Source organism: Callorhinus ursinus, unplaced genomic scaffold (genome assembly GCF_003265705.2).
Source record: "Callorhinus ursinus isolate GAN/ISIS: 27379988/994484 unplaced genomic scaffold, GSC_fseal_2.0 scaffold14, whole genome shotgun sequence".
NCBI lineage: Eukaryota > Metazoa > Chordata > Mammalia > Carnivora > Otariidae > Callorhinus > Callorhinus ursinus.
The window spans coordinates 12,780,778-12,794,039 of record NW_027397076.1 but is presented as its reverse complement, the minus strand read 5'-3'; the positions used below and the strand labels follow the sequence as shown (position 1 = coordinate 12,794,039).

Here is a 13,262-nt window from a genome sequence, read left to right as displayed (position 1 = left end):
TAGTCTTTGTAGTCCCAGGTAAATGAGCCCTATATTTGTCTTTATTTTTGTGAGATTAAACCTAAGTGTATTTGTAAACGTAGATTCCATGTTTTTTTAATTTATTTTATTTAAATTCAGTTAGCCAACGTATAGTACATCATTAGTTAGATTCCATGTTTTAAAAGTTGAATAACTATATTTGTGTTTGGAAAAGTATTTGTTTTTTGTTTTTTAAGTTTTTATTTAAATTCTAGTTAGTCAACATACAGTGTAATATTACATACAGTGTACAATGAAGTGATTCAATGACAAGTGATTCAGTGCTTCCATGCAACACCTGGTGTTCATCACAACAAGTGCCACATCTTGATAAAAGAAATTGAATGCCTTGTTAAACAGACTATAGATGATGGGTTCATCTCTCTCCTCGGCAGGTTTCCTGGTACTGCATTTTGGGTTGCAAAGCAGAAGGGAGCTATGGAAAAGTAAGGCTAAATAATAATCATCTCCCAAACTCAGGAGAAGCGGTATGTCAAACTGAAAAAACCTCTAAATGTTAGGAAATCTTACCAAAAGTCTCATTAATGACAACTGAGTGGTTTTTTTTTTACCCTCTTCTAATGTCATTATTTCAGTGAATTTCTCTAATTTCAATTTAAATCATAGCTAAAATCCAACAGTAAATACAAAGGTTTTATTTTATTTATTTTTTACATATAAGGGTTATTTAATTATATTTTTAAAGTCACATTACTTCAGTTTTCCATACATAAACTTGAAATATGTTTTTTTTTAACAGATACCAGCTGATGGTAAAAGCATTTTTGAAGTGAAAGGTTTAGAAACCAATGAAAAATATGTCTTTGCAATTGCTGCTTATTCTTCTAACGGGAAGCTTATTGGTGATGCTGTTGGAGAGACAACTAAACCAATTCTGGTTTATCCACCTCTTTCTGCTGTTACTGCTCGGATGTTCTTGACGCAGGTAGAAGAGATTTCTGTTAATTTTTTCCTCTATGTTTTTTTTTTCTGTTAAACTGTCACTAAGTAATTTCTAATGGGAAAAAAATCACAGTGGATATTCTAAAGTTCTTGTTATTACATATTTCCATTACTACAGTTTAGTCTCATAAAAATAGGAATCATTCCTTCTCTTTTTAGTGAGATTGATTTTTACAATAGCATTTTTTTTCTTGGATTACAAATGTATCCAGGAAAAAATGCTATTGTAAAAATTTAATTTTAATTTTAAATTTAATTTTAGAAATTTGGAAAATACTGAAATGCACAAAGAAGAAAATAAATGTTACCTGTTTATCCTATCATCCAGAGGAGCAGTTCTTAACTTGGTGCAATTTTGGCCCCCAAGGGACATTTGTCAATGTCTGGAGACATTTTTGGTTGTCATAACCTGAAAGGGTACTTCTGGCATCTAGTGGGTAGAGGTCAGGGATGCTGAAAAGCACCCTACAATTCAAACAACAGCCCTCCATAACAAAGAATGATCCAGCCCAAAATGTCAGTAGTGCCAAGATTGGGAAACCCTGATCCAGAGCTATCTTTTCATTTGTGTGCATGTGTGTGTGTGTGTATGTGCTTATACACACACACATTTATATATATACATATGCATATAATATATAATCTAATCACGGTATATATATGTATTATTTCCTATCCTGATATTGTCATTTAATATATAATTGACATTTTTTAAATTCCATTAAATATTCCTCCATAGCGTAATTTTTAACAGCTACATCTTCTAAAGATGTTGCCCCTTTAAAGATACTGCATCTTACAGATAGATTGTAGTTTACTTCGTAATCTTTACTGGTGGGCATTTTGATATTTTCCAGTCTTTTGTTATTATAAGCAAAGCTGTGATGTACATCTTGGTATATGAATCTCTGTCTACATCCATGATTACTTTTTTGGAGGGAGAGAGTTACAGAAGTGAAATTTCTGAGTTACTAAAGACACACAGACCTGAGTTCAAATTCCAGCTCCTCACACTAGCCGTATGATATTGAGCAAGTAACTCTCATCTATGAAGTGGGAATAGTAATAGTAGCTACCTCCCAGAGGTATTATGAGTATTAAATAGAATTATGCATGATGTTTAACCAGTTCACTTGTCACACAGTAGGTACTTAATAAATATTGTTAATGTTTTTAGTTATGAATATACTCATGAATTAACATTTTTGCTGAAATCATTGCCTGTCTTAAAATAACACCAGTGAATAGGACACTAGAAAAGGTGACTCACTGACCTAGGTCTTGAGAATCTTAATTTTAAGCCTATTGTTGGCTCTAGAAATGATGGCTATTTTAAATTTTATCACGTTTCTATTGTGCTATTATTTTTCTCTTAATAGTTGATTAGAATAATAAGGTAAGATCTTAGTGGTATTTTACATTATCATATTTTTCAAAGAAAATTAAATTGAGAGAATTGCTAGGATTTGTCTAGCATTGGTTTAGCATGTCATATTGGTTCATGGTTTTCTGATGTTTTTATTTCTTTGGAATCTAATATATTTCCTAATTTGCAGTGATGGAGTTATTTCAAAGTGAGGAACCGAGTATTTTATCAAGGCCTAATTTTTCTCCAGGGACGTTTGACTTTTGGGTTTCATTTGGCAGAACTTTCATTGAAAAGTTAATAAAACGAAGTCTAAGCTATTCTGCTGGAATAATGAGAAGTGTCATAAAGTAATGCCCAGTGTTTCATTATTGATACTATATATGCAGTACTATATTAATTTATGACAGTATATGAGCATTAACTCTCATAATGTTAAGTGACTGAAGCAAAATTTTCTTACTTAGTAAACTTAGTAAAACTTAATTTACAGCTCAAGTTAAGCTTTTAAGTACTAGCAAGGAAATGTCCCTTTCCTTTGGAATTGCAATCTATTTTTCATGAGAGTGGTTAGTTTTTAGTTTCAGGATAATTCAGTTCTTTAAAAAATATTATCATACGTGGCACCTGGGTGGCTCAATCGGTTGAGCATCCGGCTCTTGGTTTTGGCTCAGGTCATGATCTTGGGGTCCTGGAATTGAGCCTGGCATTGGGCTCCATGCTCAGTGGGGAGTTTGCTTGTCCATCTCCTTCTCCCTCTGCCCCTTATCCTGCTCTCTTTCTCAAATAAATAAATAAATCTTTTAAAAAATATTATTATATATATTTTATAGTAAGAAATAGAGACATTTCACTAAATGCCTATGATTAACTTGGCGTGGAATTTTAGGTTGGACTTTCAACTCAACATTATTCTATAGACATTAATAAAATCAGTTGAATCTTCACTAGGTTTCTGTTTAATGTAGAAAGCTATTAATTTAGATTATCTGGAAAATTGTTTGAAAAAAGATTATGAATGATATATTTTCTAATTTCCCCCTCTTTATAGCTTCATTTGTTTTTATTTTTCCCCTTTCATTCAGGAATGTCTAGATAATGTAATGTAGAATGTAGAAAATTAGAAACCTCTGAGCAGGATTTTAGGCAAATTACTAGGTCTCAATTTCCCTATCTCTAAAATGGATATAAGACCCAGTGTCATATATTGCTGGGTTATTGAACTACTCAGTCAAATAATGAGTGGAAACAGTGGCTTATTGAGAAAAAGAAATGGGGGATATCATTTAATTAAAAACTACTATGTGCCAGGTATTTAAAGATTCATTAGTGTGTTTATTACAATAACTCAGCGAGATGGTATTATTACTTTATAGTTGAGGAAACTGAAATAAATTTAATCCTTCCTCTGCCATTTTATTTGAGAAAGGGTGTCTCAGGGAGGTCATGTAATTAAGTAACCCACAGTTACTTGGGTATCAGATGGTAAGCCTGACCCTTGAACCAGCTCACACCTTTCTACTGCTCTGTCTAGGTTCAAGGAAGTCATATATTCAACTTCTAACATGGGCCCGGGTCTTCTAGAGCCCATGTCTCTGCCATCTCTTCTCTCCCTGGGTTGGTATTGCTCAGTGGGTCTTGATGATCAGTATTGCAGTAGAGTTTGATGCTGGGACAGGAATGCTTTGTCAGTAATAGCAGTGGTGGCAAGGAGAATGAAATTCATATTTTTTTTTCACTTTATATATGAATAATTCACCAAAACTCTTTGATAAATAGAGATTTGCCCTTTGTCTATGACCAAATTAAAAACAATAAATCTACCAGGTTAAAGGTAGTCATCCCATTTTTAAAGCTCTTTAAGAAGTCTCAACTCTTCTTTTTCCTTTTATCCTCTAACTGAATATTGCTACTCTCTCATGTGTTTATTGATGAATTATTTATTGTCTATTTTGTGCTAGATTCTCTGCTAGATGTCATCTCTTCTTCCTTGGAACTGTCTTTTTTATCAATCTCATTACTACAACAATAACCTATATTTAGGTAATTTTGACTTACGGTTTCAGTTAGGACTCTGATCGCAAGTTAAGGGCACCAGCCTGGCTTGGGGGAATGCAGCTAGGCCCTGGGAAGGCTGTGGACTCCAGGCAACTGTAGGTCTCATACCTTTGGTTCTCTGTATACATCTGCTTCTTTTTCTCCTTCTAAAGACTGACTTTCTTTACTTTCCATCTCTGAAGGAAAAATGGCAGCTCCTGCATTTTTATATCCCTCCATTTCAGCTATAAACGGAGACTGCCTGGCTGGCTCCTAATCTGGATTCTAGATTCTTAGGAAAGAGATTCTGAGTGGCCCACCATATAAAATGAGTCTGACATCTTTTTTGATGTTTGACCACTGACTTGTTTTTAAAACTCACCCCTCTTTTTTCCTTTGGTTCCATACACAGGCAGGCTGATAGGAGGTCTGTGAGCTCACCTTTGGTGCTAACAGAAAATTTAAATCTCCCAGGTGGCAGCAGCTTTTCCCATTCCTACCCCTCCCCACCTCCAGCCACTAATCAAGGCCCAACCCATTCCTTCCCAGGCCTGCTTGTGCCTGCCCAACACTCCCTGGGAGCGCCTTGTGTGAGTAGTAAACTTTCTCTCAAATTCTCCTGGTGCATGTAGTGCCTTTAGCCTCAACGGCAGAACCACACTTTGGGTGGCTTGCTTTGCAGAGGGGGCTATAAAACACCCAGTTTGAGTCAGGCACTTACCCTGGGGCAGTCAGCTGTGTTACAGTAGAATTGCTGAGTGTCCTCTTCTGTGGGTAGAGGGAAATTACCAGGAAAAGAGGGTTTTAAAATTTATTTAACATGCTCTTATTGTGTGCTTACTCTGTGCTATGCATTGCTTCAGGCTAGTGATTCTAAACCTTGAGTGTGTGTCTTGGAGTGCTGGTTCAACAGATTGTTGTGTCCTACCATCAGAGTTTTTGATTCACTAGGTCTGGGGTAGGGTGTGGAATTTTACATTTCTAACAAGTTCCTAGGTGATGTTCATGCCGATGACCCACGGACCATACTTTGAGAACCACTGTTCTAAGCAAAATGAACAAAATGCCATGATAAGATATATGTAATAAACAATCAACATAGTAAGTACATTATCTAGTTACAAGATAAGTTCTATGGAAGGAAAAAGTGGAGTATAGTCTAATTCCTGTATAGAGGCAGGAATTAGAAGTGTGAAGTGAGGGAATGGAAGGTAGATCAGAATATTAAATTGGGTGATCAGGGAAGACTCATCTAAAAGATGAGATTTGAGGGACTCCTGGGTGGCTCAGTCGGTTACGGGTCTGCCTTCGGCTCAGGTCATGATCCCAACATCCTGGTATTGAGTCCTACATCGGGCTCCTTGCTCAGCAGGGAATCTGCTTCTCCCTCTGCCTGCTGCTCCCCCTTGCTTGTTCCCTCTCCCTCAAATAAATAAAAAAATCTAGAAGGTGAGATTTGAGCAGAGACTTAGAGGAGGTGCAGGGGTGGGGGTCTCTGGAGGCAGAACATTCTGCAGAAGGAGCTAGGGCAAAAGCCTATTGTTTGCAGAAGTGTACCTGGTATGTTTGATAAACAAGGAGGCCAGTGGGGCTGGAGCCAGAGGGACCCATGGAGAGTAGAATAATTGGTTAGGGAGGTAAAAGGTAAGTAGGTGGGTCAGGGAGCAGACCATGACAAGACTTCTAGGCCATTGTAAGAACTTTGGCTTTTAGTTTGAGTGAAATGGGCAACCGTTGGGGAGGTTTTATTATTGTTATTGTTGTTTGAGAAGTGGGATGACATGATGTGACTTCCATTTTCAGAGGCTCATCCTGGCTGTATGTTAGGAAGAGACCATAATAGAGGAGGGATGGAAGCAGAGGGACGATCTACTACTGTAATCCAATGAGAGATTGTGGTAGCTTAGCCATGTGGTAGTAGCTGATGTGGTAAGAATTGGTCAGATTCTGGATATGTTTTGAAGGAGGAGTTAACAAGAATTCCTCGTGGAAATAATGTAAAGAGAAAAAATAAAATATGACTCTAAGATATTTAGTTGACTAACTGGAAGGATAGGCTTGACATCAGCTAAGTTGGGGAATGCTGTGGGTGGTGTAGATTTGCGGCCAGGGGAGATCAGAAATTCATTTTGAGACATGTTGAGGTAAGATGTTTATTACATATTCAGAGAGAACTGTTGAATAGTCAGTGAGATAAATGAATCTGGAGTGTGGGAGAAAGGTCTGGGTAGGAGGAGTTGAGAGTAATCATGTGACCATTAAAGCCATGGGGCTGGATGATTTCACTGAGGAAATAAATACAGATAGAAGAGAGGAGAGGTCCAAAGACTGAGCCCTGGGACGTGCCAATATAAAGAGATTGGGGAAAAGAGTAGGAGCTTGCAAAGGCCACTGAAAAGGAATGTGGGGAGAAAAAAACCAAGTGTGGAACTTTATAAACCATGAGAAGGTCATGTATCAAGGAGGAGGTCTCTACTATACTTAATTATTTCATTAGTCTTCTAGTGCTTCTTTCTCATTTTAACCTCACCCCCTCTAAAATCTATTCTACCCATTACTACCAGGTCACCATCTTATATCATGGCACTGCTGTGTTAACCTGCAAAAACTCATGAATTTGCAAACCTTAGTTTGATCATGGCATCTTTTCTTGTTTTACAATGTCCACTGATTGAATAAATGATGTTATTTTTAGAAGGATATATTTTAACAGGAAAGAACATTCAATTATAATTTCACCTAACTCATACATCATTTGTTATTAATTTCCATGTTAAGTGTTAGAATTATAAGGTATCTTAGTGACCACTTAGTCCAACTCCTTCATTTGACCAATGCAGCCAGAGAAGTGACCTCATCTACCACTCTAAGTCTTGGCTCTACTATTTTTACTGAATATCAGGCTCTCTACAAATTATTTAACTTCTTAATGCCTCAGATTCCTCATCTGAAAAATAGGAATGGTAATAGAGCTCACCTCATAAAGCTGTAATGGGGAATTAATACAATAATGCATGTAGAGTGCTTGGACCAGTACCTGACATCTTTAAATACTTCCACCTGATTTTCAAGGCCTTCTGAAATCATATCCCATTTTACCTGTCCATCATATTTCCTGCTTTTCTTCAAATTCTGATGTGTCTTTCCAGTCTCTCCTAAATGCATGATGGTGATTTTCACTATTGGACCCTTTTCAGGTTCCACGTCTAAACTGTGCCCATCTGAACCTTACTCCTGCCTGAGGGTTCTACTCAAGCCCTGACTCCTTTTTGAAGTCTTCATTTCTCCTTTTCTCAGCGTCCACAATTATTATGTTATTCTTTGTAGTTTTTCTGGTGATTTCATGTGTTTTATGTCTGTAACTTGATTAGAGTTTAATGGAGTATAAGGTCATTTTAAGCTTTGAAGAACCTATCCTTACAGCACTTAGCACAGAGGAGAAACTTCATAAAACCTTACTGGTTGGTTGATTATGAGTGCGGGGTTGGCAGATTTAAAAAGTTCTGGCCCTGTAAGTTGTTCTCTTGAGTGGAATATATTCTAGCAACATGTCATTTACATACTTAATTTAATGAATTTATTTATACTTTATATTCTACCTGCTTCCATTAAGGATTTGAAGCAGCACATAACTCACATGGTGAGATTTCATATTGTCGTACATATTTGAATAGAATGATTTTAGGGAATATCTGTAAAGAAATATATTCTACCAAAAGAAATAGGTAAGTTGTTGTTTTTTTTTCTCTCGAACTTCTGTTTTACCAGCGAAATCAGTTATTTTGCCTAATGTTGAATGTGTTGAATTAAAAATATGGCCTCTTGGAAACATTTCTGTTTTATTTTTCACTCTTTTTAGCTGTGAACCCTTTGTTGCACAAAAAAAGCTCTGAAAGTGTCAGTCTGCACCAGAAAAGAATGAAGTATATTTCATATTTTGGGTTTGGGAAATCTGATTGTTTCTCTTGGAACAGATTGTTCATTATAACAGTGTCTATAATAAATGGAGTGCACTGCTGAGATCGATGGAAATGAAATTAATTTGGCTCAGATGTGATCTTTGTTTTGCTTATGAGAATTTGAAACATCCTTACAGAGTTTCAAATTTCCATGCAATTTAGAAATAAAAGAGATTTCAAAATGTGTCTGCCTCCCTTGCCAGTGGCCATTGATATCTTACTGTGGCCCTGTAGAACAAAACAGCAAATGTGAACAACTGTGTAAGAAATTAGTGTGTGAGCGGACCTTATCAGAATTCCTGTTTAAAAGATACATTTCACAGATAAAAATATCCCATTAGACAACGTACTTTTTGTTGCAGGTTGCCTATCAGGCTGGTACCTATGAGTTGGCTAAGAAGGCTTTCTCACCAGTTTGGGATTATTTTGTTGCTTCACCACATCAAGATGAACGATCTCTTATTTGTTTAAGCAATATAATGACTATTACACAGAGAAGGTAATTAGAAATATTCTTTTAAAATATTAATTTGGCTATTGAAAATATGGGTGTTGGGTGTGAAGCCTATAATTAATTTTCAATTTCATATTAAGATAGTCAATTTAAAACTATTTCTAATAAGTGTTTTAATAAGTACACACACACACACACACACACACACACACACACACACACAAAGTATCTACATTCCAAGTTCTTGAGTCCTTGTTAGAAAATTCTTTGCCAGAGTCAGAAAGAGCACAGGAAGCATATAGACATTCTGAATTTAGAGTAATGAAGGCTATGGGGAAAAAAATACCAAATACTAACGAAGATATTGTCAGTTATACTAGAAAACACCAAATATGCTTTGAGAATTTTTTTAACAAGAACAGTCAGGTTGGGGTTCAAGTTATAGTCTCATGAGTGGACTATTAGGAAAAGAAGGTTTTTCCTTTGCTTGAAGAGGCTCCCAGGATTAGACCATCAGCAATGGCAAACAGGCTGGTAGGAGTCGTATAAAACCACAGGCCATCCTTTGCTTTATAGCTGTTTTTCCTTAAAAAAACAAAGTTTAAGAACAGCCTCAGAAATGAGCATTAGTGTGATTTCAGGCTGTCTCAACAACAAGTTGAAAAACAACAATCTCCTTCACCTGCTTGTTAATGTCTTTAATAAGAAGATAAAACCCTTCATTCCTCAGTCAAAGATAATGACCCTAAATGCTCATGCTGGTTGAGGCAAGGCTTTGATAATGCTTATTCACATAAAGGTGTAATTCCATTCAATTAAACACATGTAGACTTAGCATTTACCATGTACAAGGATGCTAGGTGCTATGCAGGATGGATTTGAGAGGCATTTCAGAAGAGGAAGAGACAGAGCTTGGAAGGTTTTATGCGACATGAGGATAAGAGAGTGGAGGTAGTGAAGCTGACTGGGATTGTTGTTGTTCCCTGACTGGCAGGCAGGCCTATGACATGTACTAGGGGAACGGGAGAGGTGGGACAAGTTTTTGGAGGAGATAATGAATTTGATAGGAAATGTTTTGAGTTAAGTTTTCCAGCAGGATGCCTCTGTGGATATGAGATGCCCAGTAGGTAGTTGAATATTTAGTGCTGACACTTAAGAGAGAGATCAAGGCTATTGGGGCACCTGGGTGGCTCAGTCATTAAGAGAGAGATCAAGGCTAGAGATAGATTGAGAAATTGTCCATGAGGTCATCATCGAAATTTTAACAAATGCTGTCTCCCAAGGAAGAACTGTTTTGCAGAAAAGATAGAAGCTGGAATTGAATGCTGGACATTGCTTACATTTAAGAGGCTGAAGCAGGAGATGGAACCAAGGAAGGGCTGAAAATGTTTTGTGCTGGTGTGAGGCCATCAATAACTAATATGGTATCTGAACTAGCCCTTGTGGTTCTTGTTATGATTGCAAGACGCCCTTCAGAAATAACCATCTGGAAATTTTGAAAAAAATAAAGGTTTATTGCTTATAGGACCTGGAAATTATACAACACACTTGGGGGCCCACAGGAGGTCATAGGTAAAGAGAGAGAGCCAGCATGGGCCTGGGGTTCTGCTTTTATTGAGGTAAAGGGTGGGTGCCTAGGATTTCATGGGCTCACTCTTTGTTGTTGAATTTAAAAAATAGGAGGGTTTAAAGCAAGGGAAGAGAAAACAAAACAAAACAAAACAAAACAAATGGCCCCAATTGTCATTTATTGAAATCAACTAAGATTTCTAAATTTAACAAAGGAGTCTCAGTGGGGGAGGTGGCCTGGCTACCTGGCTCTTTATCTAGTTGTGTGGCTGGCAATGTATTTATTAGAGAAAGCCATCTCTGAAGTGGATGCTTTAGTAATCAAAGCTTAAGTCAGACTCTTGCATTACAAGGAAAGGAAGGAAGGAAGGAAGGAAGGAAGGAAGGAAGGAAGGAAAGAAAGAAAGAAAGAAAGAGAGGAAGCAGCCCACCCAACTGTCATAACTTATTCTACAAAAAGGAATAGTTCAGGAGGTGAAAGTCTGGAAAAGTGCATTGCCAAGGGAAGTGAGAGGATCACCCGGGAGGGACTGTTCAGCAGTATCAGATGCTAGTGCAAGGTCAGGCAGGGGAGTTGCTCAATTAAGAGCAACAGAGAGGTTGGGTAGGATGAAAACTAAGAGGAAACCTTTAGAATTGGCAGTTAGGAGGCCACTGATGAGTTCAGGAGAACTGTTTTTGTGGTGTGGTGGGCCAGAAACCTTTTGCAATTGGATAAGAAGAAAACGTAAATGAAAGTGGAGAATTGGAATAAGCTAAGATCATTCATGTGAAGTTTGGTGGTAAAGACGAGGATGGCAGAACCCTGAGGGGGCAGGCAGGCTTCAGGAAAGCGTGTTTGAGGGTGGAGGGAAAGGAGACAGTGGGGAGGGAGAAACTGAGGATACAAGCACATTCCCACGATAATGACACTATAGTGGTAGAGCCCGGAGGATATAGGAGCACACAGGGTGGAAAGAGGGGGTTTAGAACATTTACTGTCAGGAATGTGAGCAAAGAGACCTCAGGGATGAGCGGAAGTGTTGCTGAGAAGGACTACTGACTAAGTTGATATCACATAACAGCCATTTGTGGGTGGTTCTACCCAGTTCTTCAGGGTACGGGCCACATTTGACTCATCTTTATATCCCAGGGCCTCGAATAGTATTTTCTCCATAGTAGGTACTTGGCAAATGCTGATTTGAATGAAAAAGAAAGATCAAAGGAGGAGAAGAAATAAGTGGATAAGTGACTGACCATTGTAGCAGGGATAGACAAAGCAGCCAGTGACATCTACGCAAGGTCAGGCAAGCTGATTACGGCTTACGATAAGGGGTGCAGACTCAGAAGTTGTAGAGAGGTCACTATTGAAATGACTGACCAGTGTGTGAGCTCTTTAGGGTGGGAAATGGAGCGACGAGGAGGCAACAGCCTGGACGAGTTGTCTGCATCAGGTACTGATGATCAGTCATCATGTGGACACAGAGTTCAGTATGAGTTGCGGGAGCAGGAGAACTAACATTTTCCTAGCAAATATAATTTCAGCATTTAACATGGCGGTGAAACGGATCATGATCAAGTGGGAATTACTGATGTCAGATCCTGTCCTGTTTTTTAGCGATAGAGGGTGGACCTGAAGCTTAGAAGGGGAAGTTCGTCACCAAGTAAGGCTGAGAGCAAGGAGGGGAATATTGGAAACAAAGAAGGAAGGCTGCAGATTTCACAGTTTTGCCAATAATTGGCACTGTTGACTACAATTTAGAAAAGATAATTAAAAATAATCCAAGAGTTATTAAGACTCTGCCTCCCTCCCACCTTCCCTCCCTGCCTCTTTCTTTTTCCTTTTCTCTTTACCCATGGTGGATTTTGCTATAAGTGACCCTTATTTTCAGAAAGTTTATTAATTGAAATATTGGGCCTGTTTTCCAAACTTCTGAATATCTTATCATGATTTCATTACGTTGATAGAAAAGAAGTTTGTATATTAGAACCAGAAAGTTTTACTTTACCAATAGTTATTTTTATGTATCTGTGACATAATATGTCAGCAGATTAATTTTCTTAGTTGCTAACTTGTTGTTAAACATAATCTTTAATTTTAACTTAAAGAGCTGTGTGGGAGAAGTTGTTCCACAAACTTTTGCTGCTGTTTTGGGATCACTATGTAGATATTAAGAACAAATCAATCTAAAAAGGCGTGTTTACATGCTAACTCATTTTATATTTATACTTGTAACATTGTTTACTTCCTTTTGCAGATTATATTCAGATATTTTGGCAGAGACTTCTTCAATCCTCTTATACCTTTTTCTTAGAAATATTTTTGTAACAAGTGACATTAAAATTAAAGAAGAAAATCTTTTCTGTGATAGTATTAAAGGCAATGAGCTTTTCCCCTCTCAACAAGTAAGTGATATTAAAATGACCAAAAATGTGCTGATTTCCCTTTATTTGTTTCTTGACGTTTCAAATTCATGTTCTTTTGAGATTGCATATCCTGATTTGTGAATGGACTGAGAGGTCATTTTATGATTGTGCGGGTTTATTTGATATTCCATATAATGGTTTCGTAGGACCAAGTTCATATATATTTTTCTTCTTTTCAGTTTATCTTTTGTGTCTATACAAAAGTAGTATAAATTTCAAATATTCAAAAAGTTAAAATTTACAAAGTGAAATGCATTGTAATCCTATTACTCCTAAAAATACTATGATTTTGTTTGTTTTGTTTTATAGCTCAGATTCTTAAAAATATGTGTGGGCAAATTATTATTACTATTCTCTTACAAAAATGATATCACAATCTACTTTCTATTCCATAGTGTGCCTATTTAACATTTTTTATAATTTATCTTGAACATGTTTTCATGTGGGTACATATCAATTTACCAAATTTTTTTCAAGTTCTTAGTTT

The 13,262-nt window shown here is 37.1% G+C and overlaps 1 protein-coding gene across 1 annotated transcript in view; it reads left to right on the top strand.

The window, feature by feature from the left end:
- CFAP54 (cilia and flagella associated protein 54) overlaps positions 1 to 13,262 on the top strand; it is a 290,017-nt gene that overhangs the window by 92,086 nt on the left and 184,669 nt on the right. Inside the window, exons 21-24 of the mRNA XM_025882575.2 lie at positions 417 to 509; positions 782 to 967; positions 8,709 to 8,845; positions 12,607 to 12,754. Of these exons, the coding sequence (XP_025738360.2) occupies positions 417 to 509; positions 782 to 967; positions 8,709 to 8,845; positions 12,607 to 12,754 (564 nt within the window). The remainder of the gene's footprint in view (positions 1 to 416; positions 510 to 781; positions 968 to 8,708; positions 8,846 to 12,606; positions 12,755 to 13,262) is intronic.